At 51.5% G+C, this 19,335-nt stretch overlaps 1 protein-coding gene across 1 annotated transcript in view; it reads right to left on the bottom strand.

Annotated features, from left to right (window-relative positions):
* The window catches only part of LOC112120099 (lanosterol 14-alpha demethylase), a 31,742-nt gene extending 28,252 nt beyond the window's left edge, over positions 1–3,490 (bottom strand). Inside the window, exons 1-2 of the mRNA XM_024219039.3 lie at positions 3,250–3,490; positions 1,135–1,233 (exon numbers count right to left, since the gene is read on the bottom strand). Of these exons, the coding sequence (XP_024074807.1) occupies positions 1,135–1,233; positions 3,250–3,402 (252 nt within the window). The 5' untranslated portion in view covers positions 3,403–3,490. The remainder of the gene's footprint in view (positions 1–1,134; positions 1,234–3,249) is intronic.
* Between the last annotated feature and the right edge of the window lie 15,845 nt (positions 3,491–19,335).

Below are 19,335 nucleotides of genomic sequence, written 5' to 3'. Positions count from 1 at the left end.
GAAATTCTGCACAGAACATTAATTCTCCGCAAATTCTGCATTGCACAGTGATGCAGAATTCCCCCAGAAGTACTGTTTCTGAGCAACCCAGGCAGGGAAGCTACAGCAGCAGAACATTGTAAAGATCACCCCAACTAGAGGGAAGGGGTGATGCAACTACCCATTAGTCTGGACTGTACTCTGGTTTGTCACAACCTGTTATTAAGAAGGCAAAATTATAAAGTACTGGGATGGGATGATTGAGCTAATCCAAAACTACACTTCCCTATCGGGCATGTATGGTCTTGGTGGATGAACTGATCACACCAGTTTTGTGCAATATACCATGCACTCCTGAATCCATCATTCAGCTAATCAAATGTTCGTGTGAAAAGACCAGATGCCTACCACTTTGCAAATGTTTGACCAGTAGCCTGTCTTGTACATAGATGTGCGAGTGCGGTGTGGATGAGGATTAATGTGACAACATGTCTAGCAATGATGCCCTACCTGGTGACAACACTGATGATGACTTTGATGAATAAATGTTTTCAGTTCTACATATCAAGGCCAACTTACCTAGAATTACCAAAGATCAATGTCTTTCTCATGTAAGCAATGCATCCCTATGTCAAAGTATAATTCAAAATGTTAATTTTTAAATATTTTTTCTCAACTACATATCTATATAATTGTTCTAGGTTTATTATGTTTGGTATCATTGTGTTTTTGGAAGAAAAGGCTTTCGAATGATATCCAGCTTGACCCAATTCCAAAGACACCGCATTAACAAACTTTCCACCAACCAGAGGACTTGAAGCTGGGAGCCACGGGGACAGGGGGCACCAAGTCCAACCTGCCACGCCACAAAAGATGACACATTGAAATTATGATTCTGTAGATTTTTATTAATCAAATGACATCTCCCTTACCTTTCTATTATTAACTTGCCCACAGAATGAGGTATTACTACAGTATGTGCCCACACTATCAAGGTTGTATGGTATATTGAACTCTAGCAGACAACGTGTAAACATTTCATTCCAAGGAGATTCAAAATTATCCAAATTCTAAATAGGTTCTGGGAACACAGAAGGTAGCAGAACAAATAAGAATATCCTAGGTACACTCAACCACTCATTAGGCAAGACTCACCTTTTCATAGGCATTTTCTAAAAAGTCAATAGGACTTTTTCCAAATGCTACTGCATGTCCAAGAAAAGGGATATTAGACGAAATATAAGGTGGGTATTTCTGCAAGAGAATATTCATTTAACATTTAGATTGCTTCAAAAAAGAATTAAATACTGCATTAGGACTGCTGACTTATTTCATGATTCATTATGTGACTAATTGGATTAAACAACTCACACTGACCGAGAACGTATATGGATAAATAATCATAACATTACTCATTTTATGGCACCTACAGCTTTGGATAAGAGATTGTTATTAACCAAAGATAGGAAAGATTCAAATAAATACTTCTGGAGACTGGTTAGTGAGACTAGAATAGAAAGATACGGTAAATGGAAAGATATGAAGCGTGCTGGATAATAGATAAGGCTGCAATGAGGCTCTATTTTAGGGAGAATGAAAGGCCATTTGGGAGTTGATGGCCCAGAGCGGTGACAGGCAAGGGCCTGGATGAGGGCTGGACTCAGCCATTGGTATCAGCTATTTCTTTTTTATCATTCAAAAGGATTTGGGGTCATGGCTGACATCCCAGCCATCATGTAAAATGCTTCCCTGTGGCTTTTTGACATGCACACAGAGGTACCTCACTGCCAAGTCCCTATCCTAGGAGGGAAGGGAAGGCTGCAGCATGATCTCCCACCTACGCACAGCCAGTGGCCTATGCTTGCTACTGCCATGCTGGAGCCTCCACATTTACTTATTGACAACATTTGCAGAATTTTAAAATATTGTGCACAGAATTTAATTTTTTGGTGCTGAAATCCCTAAGGAATATGGGGTGCTGGGCAGTGGGGGGGGGCTGTGAGAGGGGCACTGGGCAGGGGTCTGTGGGTGGGAGATTGCTGGGCATAGGGATCTATGGTGGAGATCTCTGGGTGAGGGGCCACTGGGCATGGGAGTTGCTGGACATATGGGGGTACTGGGCAGGGGGTTGGTGTGGCAGGTCACACTGGCAGGGCTGGGGTTGGGGGCACAGGTAGGCGAGAAATGCAGGACCTAGAGTGAAGGCAGCACTGTGCAGAGGTTGGCGGTGAAGGTGGCAAAATTAAGATGTTCTTAATAAAGTGCACGTGGCAAGTTTTCCAATACTGTAAGCTTATGTTTGTGTTGCTAAGAGAAAGTCAAGCATAGGGGCGCTAGTTTAATAATACTGCGTAGGGCCCCATAAATCCTAAGGACGGCCATGCACGTAAGTGCATTTTAAAAAGCTTGTTCCAAAAAGTCAGTCCTACTTGGAGGCAAAGAAACCTTTCTTCTGCGCAATAGGTAGGGCAGTGCCCCCATCCAATGGAACTGTTCCAGAGGGTGTGCAGCTTGTCACTCTCTGGAAACAAAGCCCAATACAATATTCCTTCACAAATCCTCACCCATACACCGGAGCGGCGCCAGGGTTTTTGGCGCCCTAGGTGGGGGTCCTTCCGCGCTCCCGGTCTTCGGGGCACTTTGGCGGCGGGTCCCAGAGCGAGAGAAGGACCCACCACAGAACTGCCACCGAAGACCTGGAGCGCGGAAGGACCCCCCGCTGCAGAATTGCCGCTGAGGGCAGCAAAATGCCGCCCCCCCCAAATCCTGGTGTCCTAGGCAACCGCCTAGGTCACCTAAATGGAAGCGCCGGCCCTGCCCATACAGTCAGACTCTGTCAGCTCTTCCCTGGGGGCAGCTCTCTGCCCAGAAGGGGCACACATAGGTTTCTCCAGCCAGAAGGAGTTAAGTGCATCCTTGCCACACGAGGCTTTGGGCTCCAAGGTGGACCCAGGCACCCCAGGGTTAGGTGGGGCAGAGGACGCTGAGGACAACAGGCTCTTCTCAGATACCCCCTTAACGCTGCGGGTTTCGCTGAGCATTCCCCTCCGAGCAAGGTAACGGGCGTCCTCTTCCTCTGCCCCCCAGTGCTCAGCCTGCTGCTGGGTGCCCCCCTCCCCTCGCCACGCCGGCTCTGGGGCAGCGGCCCCTCCCACAGCCGAGGGGTCCCCACGACCACATAATGCCTCTGCACACCACACCACACCTCCTCCCGGCCCCGCCATCTCAGCCCCCACCCTACCGGCCCCTCTCCTCCGCCCCGGGACCTACCCCCTCGCCGGGCCGGGGCTGGCGCCGGAAACCCAGCTGCAGCAGGTAGCCCAGGCTCAGCACGAAGGCGGAGGCAACCAGCACCATGGAGAGGGGGCTGCCCGTGGCCACCCGCTCCAACACGAACCCGCCGACATCCAGCAGGCGCAGCATCTCGCCTCAGTTGCAGGGTGAGCAATTACACGTAACAGGAGCACCAACCGCTCTACTGCGCCTACAAGAGCTGCCCCGGCGCCTCGCCCTGCCTCGCCTCCCAGCCCGGAGGGGACAGCTAGTCCCGCCTCCACGCGCTGGGCTGATCTCTGCCCATCGTGTTCCGAACCAATCGGCGTCCGAGCGCCACAGGGCGACCGCGCGGGCGGGGCGGGGAAGTGCTCGTGACAGCGGGCGGGGGCGGTGCTTAGCATGTGGGGCGGGTGGTGGGTTCGACAGGGAGCAGCAGCCGCCAATCGGCAGCCGCCGGCTGCTTCGCCAGGTAGTGTGGTCTGTGGAATCCCCAGCGTCCCTCTGAACGCTCCGGGCCAGCTCCGGGTTTGGTGTAAACCATAGCAATGGAGTTATACCAGATTACACCAGCTGACCCATAATCTCCATTTCCTGACTAAAGTGTCTCTTCTGGGCATTGGCAGCCGCCTGTGGCATGTTGTCCTCCTGCTGGTCTCTGAGACGAGGCGTCTCCTCCTGCACTCAGCCCCTTCAGAGGGAGAGACAGCCCCACCTGCAGGGACAGCTGTCACTAGCGAGCGTTGCATCCTGGTCAGATGAGTGTCACAGTGTCTGGGATGAGTGTCACAGTGCTGTTGCTCTCTGACCAGGGCCAGATTAATGCAGGGGCTTTAGGGGCTGTAGCCAGGGCCTCGGGCTAAGGCCTACTTCTTACCTTAGAACACCTGCAAAAATAAATCCATAATTATATACAATTCAGTGGTCACCAACCCGTCAATCGCACTCAACTGGTTGATCCTGGAGCCTCTGCCAGACTATTGTGATCTCCGGGACACTAAAAGTCCAGCGGCGCAGCAGTGCTCAGGCTGGCTGCCCGCATTCCATGGCCTCACGCCACTCCCAGAAGAGGCTGGCCGCTGGCACGTCTCTGCGGCCCCTGGGGGTGGCGGGAGGCAGCTCCCTGTCCCCAGCACTGTCCCCGCAGCTCTCATGGGCCGGGAACCAATGCGGCTGCGGGGGCAGCTCTTGCAGGCTCAAGCAGCGCACAGAGACACGCTGTCCCCCTCCCCCCAGGGGTATAGGAGTCGACTCCATCAGTGCTCCAGGGCTGGAGCACCCACAGGGAAAAATCAGTGGGTGCTCTGCACCCACCGGCAGCCAACCTCCCATCACCCCCTACCCCACCTCCTCCTCCTCTCCTGACTGCGCCACGTCCCCGCTCCTCCACCTACCTCCCAGCATTTCCCACCCAGCCAGCACCAAACACTTGTTTGGCAGTGTTAGCACGCTCCAGGGTGGTGGGGAGGAGCGGGAACGTGGCACACTCAGGGGAGGAGGTGGGGCTGGGGTGGGGATTTGGGGAAGGAGTTGGAATATTGGCAGACAGGGGGCCGAGTAGGGGCGGGGACTTTGGGAAAGGGGTTGGAATGGGGGTGGGGAAGGGGTGGAAAGAGGCAGGGCAGGGGTGGGGCCTCATGGAAGGGGTGGGGTGGGGGCGGGGCCAGGGGCTGCGGGGACGTCGAGTGCTTATGCCCAGGGGCGCGCAGAGATGTGACAGCAGCCAGCCACTTCCGGGAGCGGCGTGGGGCCATGACATGCAGGCAGGCAGCCTGCCTGAGCCCTGCTGCACCACTGGCTGGGAGCCGCCTGTGGTAAGCGCCTCCCAGCCAAAGCCTGCACCTCACACCACCTGCTGCACCCCAACCACCTGCCCCAAGTCAGAATCCCCTCCTGCACCAAACTTCCTCCCAGAAAGAAACGAATATAACAGCTGTTCTAAGGTAAGAAGTAGGCTATTTTGAATTAACAACTATATTCTACATGTTTTATGACTAAAATCTAACCACAGAATGGCTTTTTGTTAATTAAAAGGCAAGTTTAGTATAGTGTTAATAGCCTCAATTCCATAATAGTGATCATTTTGTTTTAAATTAGGAAAAAGACTTGTTTACAGGGGCCCCACAAAATCTAATAGCCCCAGGCCCACAGGAGAGTTAATCCGGCCCTGTCTCTGACAGTGTCTCCTGTTATGCTCCATGGAGGAGGATTTACTGGAGTCAGGGACACCTTTATGCCCCATAGGCAGCTTGCTGGACTGCAGATTAATTTTCTGGAAGAGGACATTGGGGAGGGTCACAGGACAAAGAACCATGCTCTCCACAGACTGTAGGAATGCAAGAGATTAGGGTATGTTTGCAGTTGATGTAGCCATGTTGGGCGCAGAATATTAGGGAGAAAGTGGATAAGAACATAAGAATGGCCCTACTGGGTCAGACCAGAGGTCCATCTAGCCCAATATCCTGTCTTCCGACAGTGGCCAGTGCCAGGTGCCCTAGAGGGAATGAACAGAACAGGTAATCATCAAGTGATCCATCCCCTATCACTCATTCCCAGCTTCTGGCAAACAGAGGCTAGGGACACCTTTCCTGCCCATCCTGGCTAATAGCCATTGATGGACCTATCCTCCATGAATTTATCTAGTTCTTTTTTGAACCCTGTTATTGTCTTGGCCTTCACAACATCCTCTGGCAAAGAGTTCCACAGGTTGACTGCATTGTGTGAAGAAATATTTCCTTTTATTTGTTTTAAAACTGCTGCCTATTAAGTTCATTTGGTGACCCCTAGTTCTTGTGTTATGAGAAGTAGTAAACAACACTTCCTTATCTACTGTCTCTACACCAGTCATGATTTTATAGTCCTGATTAATCATATCTCCCCTTAGCCGTCCCTTTTCCAAGCTGAAAAGTCCCAGTCTTATTAATCTCTCCTCATACAGAAGCCATTCCATACCCCTAATCATTTTTGTTGCCCTTTTCTGAACCTTCCAATTCCAATACATATTTTCTGAGATGGGGCAACCACATCTGCACACAGTATTCAAGATGTGGGCATACCATGGATTTATATAGAGGCAAAATGATATTTTCTGTCCTATTATCTATCCCTTTCTTAATTATTCCCAGCATTCTGTTTGCTTTTTTGACTGCCGCTGCACATTGAGTGGATGTTTTCAGAGAACTATCCACAATGACTCCAAGATCTTTTTCTTGAGTGGTAACAGCTAATTTAGACCCCATCATTTTATATGTATAGTTGGGATTATGCTTTCCAATGTGCATTACTTTGCATTTATCAACATTAAATTTCATCTGCCATTTTGTTGCCCGGTCACCCAGTTTTGAGAGATCCTTTTGTAGCACTTCGCAGTCTGCCTGGGTCTTAACTATCCTTAGTAATTTTATATCATCTGCAAATTTTGCCACCTCTGTCACCCCTTCCTCTAACCAGGGATGCCCTTTACACTGCATTGCTGTTGTTGCTTCCATGCACGGACTGCTCACAAACAGCCTCAAACATGCAAGTCACTCCCAGCTATGTCAGTTTGCACTTGCAACAAGCCAGTCACACCCAGGCTTTTACGAGCCTGAAATATATGTTGCAGGGTGACACCAGCACACTCCCAGTCCCAGATTTTTCCCCAGAAATGTGTCTTATACTGCCCGGCCTTCTCCTGGGCAATATAAGCTCATATAAAGTCTATCATTTTATTAATAGAAATGTTATGTGTTCTGCAGTAACAGGGCCAGGTTCTTGGACTGGCAAACCAGTCTCTCTATCACCTGGGGAGTAAGTAACCAATAATCCTTCCACAGCCCACCAGATAAGTAACAGAAGACTAGACAGAATGATGTACTTCAAAAACAAAACTTGGGTTTATTGAGGGAATATTAACAATATAAGGGAGGGGGTGGAAAAGCAGATAAACAGTAAAACAACTTTGTGGTTGCCCCAGAATGGGCCTGAAGCCCGGTCCCGAAACGATCCTTGGCAAATACAAAGTAAAACCCTAAAACTCTAAAACTGTACTCGTAGGTCTCCTCTGGACCTTTGTGAGATGAACAGATTAACTGGATATGAACACAGCTGCTGATGGTAACTAACTGTCTGTCCTTTTGCTGCTAGGGTGCATTGGAGCCTGGACCTGCAACTGCCTTCCAGCAGCTGCTGTGGACAGAAGGAAAACAGGACCTTTACAGCTGGAACCAGGAACTGATGATATAGGCAAGTCACTGGAACCAGGAACCGGTAAGTAGACTCAGATGTTAGATGTCTCGATGGATGATATGGATCAGGTGGTCGGTGAAGGAATCCTGTGACACTCACGCAAAGTGACAGTTACTGGCTGCCTCTCTGATGGACAGCCCAACGGACAGGGTGCACAGTCCTTTTATAGCCTCTGTGGCGTGAAAGTTCCAATTCCAACTGGTTTGAGCCAGTCATCTCAGAGGCAGTCTCTGCTTCCCGCCTGTAGTCTCTTGGGGAGAATGGCCCCTCCCCCTCCATGTCTGTGGGCAGCCAATCCGCCTCACTACATCTCTGGGAGGTTTCCTGGCGTGGGGAATCAGCGGGATGATGGGAGATGTGAGCGTGGGTCTGTGATCAGGGCTGAACGACAAACACAGTTACAGAGCCCAGCCCCTGGGACAGGGCGGGGCAGTAGAGAGTCTGAGGGCTCAGGCCTGCACTCAGGCTAAGCCACAAAACAGTTGGGCCTTCTAGCTCTGGCGGAGAGCCGACAAGCGCAGCTTCTTGCCTAAGAGAGGGGGAGACTGCCACCCACGGGTTGGGGTGGCGGGGGGGGGGACACAGGCCCACCCACTGCACTGTGTCCTGGCCCAGGGCCCTAGCAGTGGCAGAGAGGTCTGCCACTGGGTCAGCAGGGATCCTGACCGCAACACGCTGACTCACTCGCTGGCAGCGTTGCAGCCAGACAGAGGTCTGCTACCCCTGGGCCACTTCAGACCCCCTTCAGGGCATACCTGGCTCTGTAGAGGGTCGTCCGGGAAGAGGGCCTCTGCCAGGGCTGGCAGCTCCTCCGTGTTCCGGTCTGTAAATGCCCCTCGTGGTCCTGGCCAGTCCTCAGCTTCCTCGGGGTCTGCGGCAGCCTCCAGGCTCAGGAGCTCGCAGGAGACGTCTGGCTCCTCCGGCAGCTGGGCCCCAACTGAGTTCTCCAGTATGCCTTTTGTACTTCCTGTCCCACCCACAATGTCCGGCAGGAGGGTTGAGCATGGCGTAGCTCCGCCCACCAGGGTTCAGTGAGGGGCCCCTCCCCCTCTGGGTCTGTGGGCAGCCAATCCGCCTCACTACACACACACACACCCCTACCCCTAAAGTCCAGCTCCCGGTCTTTGGTGGTTGGCCACCCTGAGCTGGAAACTCGCAGACGAATAAACCTTTTTTCCAAAGGTATCCAGTCTACGCGCGTCCTTGTCTTTTGGTGTGGGCGCAGGCTAGCCATTCCGCTCACGGTGGTGGACCGACTCTACCACCAAGGAGTTCAGAGCTGGGTGGGTGTATAGGTACTTGTGACCCCTTGTGGGGACAAAGTACTTCCTCTCGGCCTTTTTGGAAATAGGCCCAAGAGAGGCCGGGGTCTGCCAGAGGCCAGTGGTAATGTTGGCTACTCCCTGGTGGAATGGGAGGGCCACACGCCCCGGTTCCAAGGAGGCGAGGACATTGAACAGGGTATCGGAGGGCTCCTCCATCTCCTTGGCCTGGAGCTCGAGGTTTGCTGCCACCCTCCTAAGCAGCTCCTGGTGTGCTTTGAAGTCCTCTTGGGAAGAGGGAGGCAGCACCGCAACTGAATCACCCTGCGCCGAAGAGGTAGATGGTGCGGTGCCTTCAGCCACCGATGGCATTGTGGGCTCGACGTCCGGGTCCGGAGCCAGTGCCGGGGGTTCGGTGCCCACGGTCTGATCCCGGTGCCGGGGAGGCGACACAGGGCGGCCCTGAGAAGTTCCCGCCACGGAGCGAGGTTCCAGCTGCGCAGGTGCCTGAGGCCACAGTGCCCACTGGCACCATTGTCTTAGCCAGGGAACAGCCTGGAAATGAGACTCATCGGGCGCCGGTAGGGCTGGTTGCTCCTGCAGTGCGGTGCAGCCCGGGGAGAGACGGCTGTGCACCGATGCCGAAGTCCGGGAGGAGCGCACGGTGCCATAAGAGCGACTGGAGCAGTCTCTATCATGACGGCTCCTACCCCGAGACTTCGACCTGGAGGAAGTCGAGAGATAGATGTCCGAGGAGCTGTCTCTGGACTCCCTGCGGTGCCTGTGGCCACGGCGCCTCGGTGCCAGGGACTCTCTGGACACACCCTGTGCATGGCCTCTGTGACGGCTGGTGCTTGAGTACGAGTGTCGGTGCCAACGGCGTCGCGACCTGTTCCTCTCGGACTGGCTGGAGGAGGAATGGCGCCGCCTCTTGTCACCTCCTCGAGGGCGTCCGAGACCGGAGGAGTGGGATCCGCTCACCGAAGAGCCGGGACGCAGAGTCGACGTGCGTCGCGGGGCCCTGCTCGGCACCTCGACCCGGGAAGGTACCTCGACCTCCAACACCTCCGGGGAGGGCTGATGGGCACCCAAGGGCGACTTCCCACGGGACCGGGGGCCCGACTGAGGTGGCGCTCCCGGCACTGGAAGCGCTAGGATATCACGCGCAGCTTGAGCTGCCTCTGGCGTTGAAGGCATGCGTACCTCAGGTGAGGCTCGCGCGGACGGGACCGGACTACTCCGCTCAGCGCGAGTCGGAGGTCTATGTCCCGATGGGGATCGTGGGCTGCCCAACTCGGGTCTGGCCTCACCCCTCTCCTTCTCTCAGCACTGCTGAGTCTTCCCTTGCTTCTTAGCAGGGGAGCGGTGCCGGCTCGTCGACGGCTCTCGCTGCGCACCAAGGACGCGGTATCGGGCGCGGAATCAGGACGGCGCACCGGAGGCGCTTTGCTACGCGCCGAAGACGAGGTGCCCGGCGCGGGGTCGGCTCAACGCGCCAGTGCCTGGGCCAATGCCGACTCCATTAGGAGAGCCCGGAGTTGGATCTCACGCTCCTTCTTTGTTCACAGCTTGAAGGAGCAGCAAATTTTACACTTCTCACTAATGTGAGCCTCGCCCAGACAGCAAAGACACTCAGTGTGTGGATTGCTTCTGGGCATGGAGTTGCGACAGGAGTCGCACAACTTGAAGCCTGGGCCACAGGGCATTCCCCGAGCCAGGCACTCACGAAAGAAAGTTCAGCAAGAAAAGTCAGTGAAACTGGATACTACTAAGCTATAATGCTGCAGCCAAGGCTGGAGCACAAAGTTCCGACTACCTTCACTGGCAGCAAGAAAGAACTGAGGGTGGGGGGAGCACGCAGTCCCCTTTATGACGCGATATACCGGCGCCACTCCAGGGGTTGCAGCGGTGCTCCCCCACTACGGATGCTGCTAAGGGAAAAACTTCCGGCACCGGTGCACGTGGTGAGCACGCACACCTATAGTGGAATACACCTGAGCAATCACTCGAAGAAGAAGTGAAATTAGTCCCTTGATCAGTGAGGAGTTCCCGGGGAAGCCCCACGCGGGCAAAGACCTTCAGCATTTCTGCTGCGATGGTGTGGGCATTGGTGTTTCGCAGTGGAATAGCTTCGGGGAAGTGGGTTGCATAGTCCATTAGGACAAGGATATGATGGAACCCAGCCTTGCTCTTTGGGAGGGGTCCCACCCAGGTCCATGGTGACTCACTCAAAGGGAACACCTACCACAGGCAAAGGGATCCAGGGTGCTTTTTGCATCTCTGGGCCAGCAGCCAACTGGCATTTGGGGCATGAGCGGCAATAGTCTCTTACCTCCCAGTGGACTCCTGGCCAGTAGAAGTGGGATAGGACTCGGGCCAGGGTCTTTTCTTGCCCCAAATGGCCAGCTGCAGGGATGTTGTGAGCGAGCTTCAAAATGCCTTTCCGATGACACTGGGGAACGACCAGCTGGGTCCAAACCTCCTGGGTTTGTGGGTCTTGTTCCACCCAGTAGAGGTGATCTGCTACAAGTTTGAATCAGGGCCATTGCGCTGCTCTTTGGGTGTCCATCACAGCCCCGTTAATGCGGGCCACCTGGTCATAGGCATGACCGACTGTAGGGTCATCCCATTGGTCTTGAGGGAAATAGGATATGGGGGTTGTTGAGGGGCCTTCCCCTGGGGGATCTGGAGGCAGAGCCGGGATCCCGGACTGGTCGGGGTCTTTTCCTTCTGGACTCCTCTCCTCATTTCCAAGGGATCTCCTTTCTTCAGTCTCGGTATCCCCATCTCCAATGGGGTCTCCCTCTAGGGCCTCCTGGGTAGGAGGTACTCCGAGGCTGGCCTCCTGTAGCAAGTCACTAAAGCCCGTCCAGTCTTGGCAGGTTGACGGGATAGGTGAGAGTGGGGGCCAACCCCACTGTCATTTCCTCCATCACACTTCAATTTAAACACATTGGATTAGCTAAAACTAATCGAGGACGTGGAAAAAGCTAATGTACTCAATGCTTTTTTTGCCTCTGTCTTCACGAACAAGGTCAGCTCCCAGACTGCTGCACTGGGCAGCACAATATGGGGAGAAGGTGACCAGCCCTATGTGGAGAAAGAAGTGGTTCAGGACTATTTAGAAAAACTGGACGTGCACAAGTCCATGGGGCCGGATGCGCTGCATCCGAGGGTGCTAAAGGAGTTGGCGGATGAGATTGCAGAGCCATTAGCCATTATTTTTGAAAACTCATGGCGATCGGGGGAGGTCCCGGATGACTGGAAAAAGGCTAATGTAGTGCCCATCTTTAAAAAAGGGAAGAAGGAGGATCCGGGGAACTACAGGCCAGTCAGCCTCACCTCAGTCCCTGGAAAAATCATGGAACAGGTCCTCAAGGAATCAATTATGAAACACTTAGAGGAGAGGAAAGTGATCAGGAACAGTCAGCATGGATTCACCAAGGGGAAGTCGTGCCTGACTAACCTAATTGCCTTCTATGATGAGATAACTGGCTCTGTGGATGAGGGGAAAGCAGTGGATGTGTTATTCCTTGACTTTAGCAAAGCTTTTGATACGGTCTCCCACAGTATTCTTGCCGCCAAGTTAAAGAAGTATGGGCTGGATGAATGGACTGTAAGGTGGATAGAAAGCTGGCTAGATCGTCAGGCTCAAAGGGTAGTGATCAATGGCTCCATGTCTAGTTGGCAGCCGGTTTCAAGCGGAGTGCTCCAAGGGTCGGTCCTGGGGCCGGTTTTGTTTAATATCTTTATTAATGATCTGGAGGATGGTGTGGACTGCACTCTCAGCAAGTTTGCAGATGACACTAAACTAGGAGGCGTGGTAGATACACTAGAGGGTAGGGATCGGATACAGAGGGACCTAGACAAATTAGAGGATTGGGCCAAAAAAAACCTGATGAGGTTCAACAAGGACAAGTGCAGAGTCCTGCACTTAGGACGGAAGAATCCCATGCACTGCTACAGACTAGGGACCGAATGGCTAGGTAGCAGTTCTGCAGAAAAGGACCTAGGGGTCACAGTGGACGAGAAGCTGGATATGAGTCAACAGTGTGCTCTTGTTGCCAAGAAGGCTAACTGCATTTTGGGCTGTATAAGTAGGGGCATTGCCAGCAGATCGAGGGACGTGATCGTTCCCCTTTATTCGACATTGGTGTGGCCTCATCTGGAATACTGTGTCCAGTTTTGGTCCCCACACTACAAGAAGGATGTGGAAAAATTGGAAAGAGTCCAGCGGAGGGCAACAAAAATGATTAGGGGTCTGGAGCACATGACTTATGAGGAGAGGCTGAGGGAACTGGGATTGTTTAGTCTGAAGAAGAGAAGAATGAGGGGGGATTTGATAGCAGCCTTCAACTACCTGAAGGGGGGTTCCAAAGAGGATGGAGCTCGGCTGTTCTCAGTGGTGGCAGATGACAGAACAAGGAGCAATGGTCTCAAGTTGCAGTGGGGGAGGTCCAGGTTGGATATTAGGAAACACTATTTCACTAGGAGGGTGGTGAAGCACTGGAATGCGTTACCTAGGGAGGTGGTGGAGTCTCCTTCCTTGGAGGTTTTTAAGGCCCGGCTTGACAAAGCCCTGGCTGGGATGATTTAGTTGGGAATTGGTCCTGCTTTGAGCAGGGGGTTGGACTAGATGACCTCTTGAGGTCCCTTCCAACCCTGATATTCTATGATTCTATGATTCTATGAAAACAATAAAATAGGTTTATTATTAACTACAAAGAGAGGGATTTTAAGTGAACACAAGTAATGAGGCATAAAAATCAGAATTGGTTACAAGAAAAATAAAAGTAAAACGCAACTTATGCCTAACTTAAACTAGGGTAAATTCAAAGCAAGGTCTCTCTCACCACGTATTTTATCAGTTCTGCTGGTTGAACTTCTTTCAGATCCCACCTGTCCAGTCCAACGCTGCTTCTTTTGTTCTTCAGGTGTCATGAATGCCATGGTCAGAGAGAAAGGGAGGAATCCTTTTGGGGGTCTTTCCCTCCTTTTTATAGTCAGTCCTCCCCCTCCTTTGAGAAACATCTGCAGCTGGGATCAGGGCAACAGGCAGACTGTGTGGATGGGAACTCCGTGCTGCTTCTTTGCTAAGATCTGGATTTTTTGCCTATGTCCCTTTTCCTGCCAATTAATAGTTACTTAGTAGGTGATGGCCCATTTGACCTTGTTTATACCTGGCTGAGACATCAGCTTCCTCTTTGTCTCTGAGGAACTGGTTTGGAACATGTTTCAGTAACACCATACAGTGGAATCCCTTAATACTTTATATACAATGTTGCCATACATATTTTACCAGGCCAATAATGATCAGCAAATTATGAGTTTTCAAATGATACCTCACAGGGCATACTTTGTACAAATATTATTATAATAAGGTTCAAGGGGTGAATACAGGTGTAAAGTCGGTCACAACAGTTTTCAAATTACATCAGACTTATTAAAAAACAAACATAACATAAGAACATAAGAATGGCCGTACCAGGTCAGACCAAAGGTCCATCTAGCCCAGTATCCTGTCTACCGACAGTGTACCACCTGCAGATGGATGACCTAGTAGAAAGGTTCAGTCAGACACTCATGAGGATGCTCAAGAACGTCATTGCCCAAGATCCACCACACCTGGACCAGCTACTCTAAGACTTACTCTTTGCCATCAGAGAGGTGCACCAAGCCTCAACAGTGTTTTCACCCTTCGAATTGCTATATGGACGACAACCAAGGGTCATGACCAAAAGGCAAGTACATGCCTTCCTAGACTTAGCTGACTATTACTGCTGATTCATAACTCATTTCATGACCATAGCAGGCCGGCTAACTGGCCTGATAAAGGATGCTGCCCCAAGATGGATGCTGTGGACAGCCACCTGCGAAAGTCCCTTTCAAAACTCAAGACCATACTCTGCAGATACCCAACTGTATAGCCCGAACTTTGAAAATTAACTTGTATTACAAATGGACACATTGGAGGTAGGACTAGCGGCAGTCCTTTCTTGAAAAGTAAATGGAGAACACCACCCGATAATATATATCTGCCAGAAACTCCTTCCCTGTGAGAAAATGTACTCAGTGATAGAAAAAGAGTGAAATTTGTCCCTTGGTCTGTCAGGACATGGGAAACCCTACCCATGCAGACATAACCAGAACCCTTTCATAGTCATGGTTATGACTGCAGTAAAGTCAAAGGATTTTAAAATATGCTCTGCTTGCTTCCCCATAGCATAAATTCTAGATGATACCTGTATATCTACAGTTTCTTGGTGCAGCTTCGCAGCAATGCAAAATCTTGCTTCCAGTCTCTCCACTGGGAAGGTTTGTCAAAGCTGAAGTTTTCTCAGGAATTGAAGAGTGGCATATTGATGAGATCCTGCAAGCTTTGTTGCTGTTTTGCAGTTTCTGTTCTTAGTTTCCTCCTTACACCATGTTATGTTCTTCTGTACCAGATATGGACTGGTTACAGAGCTTGCCTATACACACCAGATGTGTTTTATCATAAGATCCTTTAATGCTCTGCCAGGTATGGCTGAGGTTTGTTTAAATAAGGTATTTTATACACAGTGCCACCTAGTGGCTGAACAGTATAATACAGTTTAGCATTCTATTGCATCCGCAACCAAAGATGAATGGAGCCAAGCATGCCACCTCACGGAAACTGTGGATGCCAATGTGGTGGAAAAGTCAAGCATCAAACAATTCTCTGAGGGCATGTTTTGCCATGTTCTGCCCTTCTGTCAGAACATTAGCCAGTCTTCTTTTATCATCTGGCATATCTTGAACAAAAAACAACATCCTTTCCCACAGGTGGAATTGGTAATAAGCCATCACTACCTGGTAATCAGCCACTTTAATTCCCAGAGAAGAGGGCAAGAAAACTTTTCTCCCAAGTGCATCAATTTTCCTCCCCTCTCTATCAGTAGGAGTAGAGTGAACTTGGCCAAACCTAAACCTGTTACTGCTAGCAGCCACCACCAGACAATTTGGTGCAGGATGTTTATGAAAGTAAGATTACCTACATGTAGTATCTGGTACAGTTTGTCTCCTTTCTTGGAAATTGGTCAACTCCTGCTTCCTGGCAGCCTAACAGTCTTAGGCCTGGTCTACACTAGGCTTTTATGTCGAATTTAGCGCCGTTACATCGAATTAACCCTGCACCCGTCCACACCACGAAGCTATTTAGTTCGACATAGAGCTCTCTTAAATTCGACTTCTGTACTCCTCCCCAACGAGAGGAGTAGCGCTAAATTCGAAATGGCCATATCGAATTAGGCTAAGTGTGGATGGAAATCGACGCTAATAGCTCCGGGAGCTATCCCACAGTGCACCACTCTGTTGACGCTCTGGACAGCAGTCCGAGCTCGGATGCTCTGACCAGCCACACAGGAAAAGCCCCGGGAAAATTTGAATTCCTTTTCCTGTCTGGGCAGTTTGAATCTCAGTTCCTGTTTGGACATCGTGGCGAGCTCAGCAGCAGTGGCAACGATGCAGAGCTCTCCAGCAGAGATGGCCGTGCAATCTAATAGAAAGAGGGCCCCAGCATGGACTGATAGGGAAGTCTTGGATCTCATCGCTGTGTGGGGCGATGAGTCCGTGCTTTCAGAGCTGCGCTCCAAAAGAAGGAATGCAAAGATCTACAAGAAGATCTCTAAAGCCATGGCAGAGAGAGGATACAGCCGGGATGCAACGCAGTGCCGCGTGAAAATCGAGGAGCTGAGACAAGGCTACCAAAAAACCAAAGAGGCAAACGGACGCTCCGGATCCCAGCCTCACACATCCCGTTTCTACGAGGCACTGCATTCCATCCTAGGTGCGGCCGCCACCACTACCCCACCAGTGACCGTGGACTCTGAGGATGGGATATTGTCCGCGGCCGGTTCCTCGTCGGACATGTTAGCGGACGGGGAAGATGAAGAAGGAGATGAGGAGGACGATGCAGTCGACAGCGCTGGCACCGCTGATTTCCCCGACAGCCAGGAGCTCTTCATCACCCTTACCGAGATCCCCTACCAACCGTCCCCATCCCTTACCCCGGACACAGAATCAGGGGAAGGATCAAGCAGTAAGTGCTTTAAACATCTAAATATTTATTTTTAACAGAACTGAATTATTTACAATATTAACAATGGCTTATTTCCTAAAGTGCTTTAAACATGTAAACATTTATCTGCAACAAAACTGGAATATTTACAATATCAACAAAGGGTTTGTCATGATTTCTCTGCCTTGGGCTCTTCACTATTTAGTCCCAACTATTTAAAAAAATTTTTACAATGTCCGGTTATTCATGATTATGCAGCCCAAGACGCTCCACTCTTTAGTCCCAGTGCACCTACGCGAAAATCCGGTCAATATGGCCGGGGATAGACGCGAAATCCTCATAGGAGAACTCCTCGTAGGTCTCATGGAGGTACAGTTCCAGCCTGTTCATCAGGTTCCTGGGTAGGGCGATCTTGTTGGGCCCTCCGTGGTAGCACACGTTGCCCCGCCACGACACAATCAAGTATTCAGGGATCATCGCATGGCAGAGCATAGCGGCATACGGCCCTGGTTTTTGCATGCTTTCCCTCAGCATGCGTTCCTTCTCGCTGTCCGAGATCCTCATGAGGGTGATGTCGCTCATGATGCCCTGCTTTGAATTAGGGAGGGGAATGTTAGTATTGGGACTGCTTTACAGCCACGCAGTGGAGGGAGAGGGGCAGCATACAGGGATCTTTCCCTGGGACAGCCGCGAGGGGATGGGACAGAGGCAGAGTTCATGCTTGCCTGATTGCTGGCATTGAGACTGGCATTGCTTTCAATGTGACAGGAGGCCAGTGCTCCTATTAAAGTTTTAAGCAGCCACAAGTCTAGGGCTTACCATGATTGCCTGCTACAGAAGTTCAGGTGTCCTGCCACGCTTCTCAGATCACTGCAAGACCACTGCAAAGACCACTGCAAGACCCCAGGCACTGAAGGCGAGGGCCGAAAATTCGACCTTGTCCTGAGTGCGCATGTGAGAGGTGGAGTGCATGGTCTTGTTCACAGAGAAAGAATAGGTTCTTTGTACACAACTTCATTTATCTGTCTCAGGAATTCACTCCCTTTTTCCCATTCCCACAGACACATCTGCGACTGTCTCCCAACCCAGCCTGTCAGCACACTCCCAGAGGCTAGCGCAGATTAGGCGGAGGAAGAAGAAGACGCGTGAAGACATGTTCTCAGAACTAATGGACTGCTCCCGAGCCCAGGCAGCCCAGCAGACACAGTGGAGGGAGAACTTGTCACAAATGCACCGAGCAGTCATGGAACGGGAGGAGAGGTGGCGTCAGGAGGACCAGCAGGCTACTGAAAAGCTGCTTGGACTAATGAGGGAGCAAACGGACACGCTCCGGCGCCTTGTGGATGTTCTGCAAAACCGGAGGCAGGAGGACAGAGCCCCGCTACAGTCTATCTCTAACCGCCCTCCCCCGCCACCAAATCCCACACCCCCCTCACCCAAAGTACAAAGAAGGAGGGGCGGCAAGGGCCGTTAAAACTTTCAGTCAACCCCTGCAGACTGCTCTAGCACTAGAAGGCTCTCATTCCCCAAAATTTGAAAAGTCCTTTCCTACCCACCTCACAGAAGCCCCCGTGCAAGTTTCACCCCCCACGTTTCATGTGTGGTTCATAATAAAATATTCGTTTCTGTTAATTACTGTTTCCATGACTTTCTTTCGGAGGAGAGTCTGTCTGAAGGGGGGGAAGGGGCTTGGTAATTGGACAGGACAGTCACCTTTAGCAGGGTACAGAGGCGGGGTCAGATCCAGCATCAGGACACATACACAGTGCAGTCACTAGTGACCCTGGTCAGTCTGGGAGGTGGTTTTCATGTCCTGGGGGGGAGAGGGGGGTTTCTCTGTGACTTTGTGGCGGGGGAGGGCAGTTACAGAGCTTATGCTGCGGTCCTTATCCTGGATCACAGAGCCACGCAGCAGGGGATCTGTAACCCTCCTCCCCGAGGCAGAAACTCACATAGCTGACACATACACGCAGTTCCGCCCAGGAGAGCTGGCAGGCTCCGTTGAAACAACCAGTCCACCACTGCGGAGCCTGTCATTCCTGGAGTTTAGAAGCATCATTTGCATCAGAACACTAAACCCGCCCCCCGCCACAGTCTGCGTCCCCGGTTTAAAACATTCCCGCGAAAACAGTAATAAAGACAACGGTGTTCATTGACAAAATAGAACTGATTTTATTTTTTGGGAAGGGGGTGTAGGGGGTATGTAACTGGAGGTTCAGCTTCTGTGTCCACAAACTTAACAGTCACTGGTTACCCTGCTCAGTCTGGAACCTTGCTTTCAAAGCCTCCCGGATGCACAGCGCGTCCCGCTGGGATCTTGTAATCGCCCGGCTGTCTGGCTGGGCGTAATCTCCCTTTGAGACGGCCAAAAGCACACTCCACCACCATTCTGCACTTGCTCAGACGGTAGTTGAACAGTTCTTTTTCTGTGTCCAGGGCGCCAGTATAGGGCTTCATGAGCCAGGGCATTAGCGGGTAGGCTGGGTCCCCGAGGATGACTGTAGGCATCTCCACATCCCCAAGAGTTATTTTGTGGTCCGGGAAGTAAATACCTTC

Source organism: Terrapene carolina, unplaced genomic scaffold (assembly GCF_002925995.2).
Source record: "Terrapene carolina triunguis isolate 2854851 unplaced genomic scaffold, T_m_triunguis-2.0 Scaffold84, whole genome shotgun sequence".
NCBI classification, from domain to species: Eukaryota; Metazoa; Chordata; order Testudines; family Emydidae; genus Terrapene; species Terrapene triunguis.
Note: the sequence above shows the minus strand (reverse complement) of the source record. Positions and strands in the feature narration are given on the sequence as shown.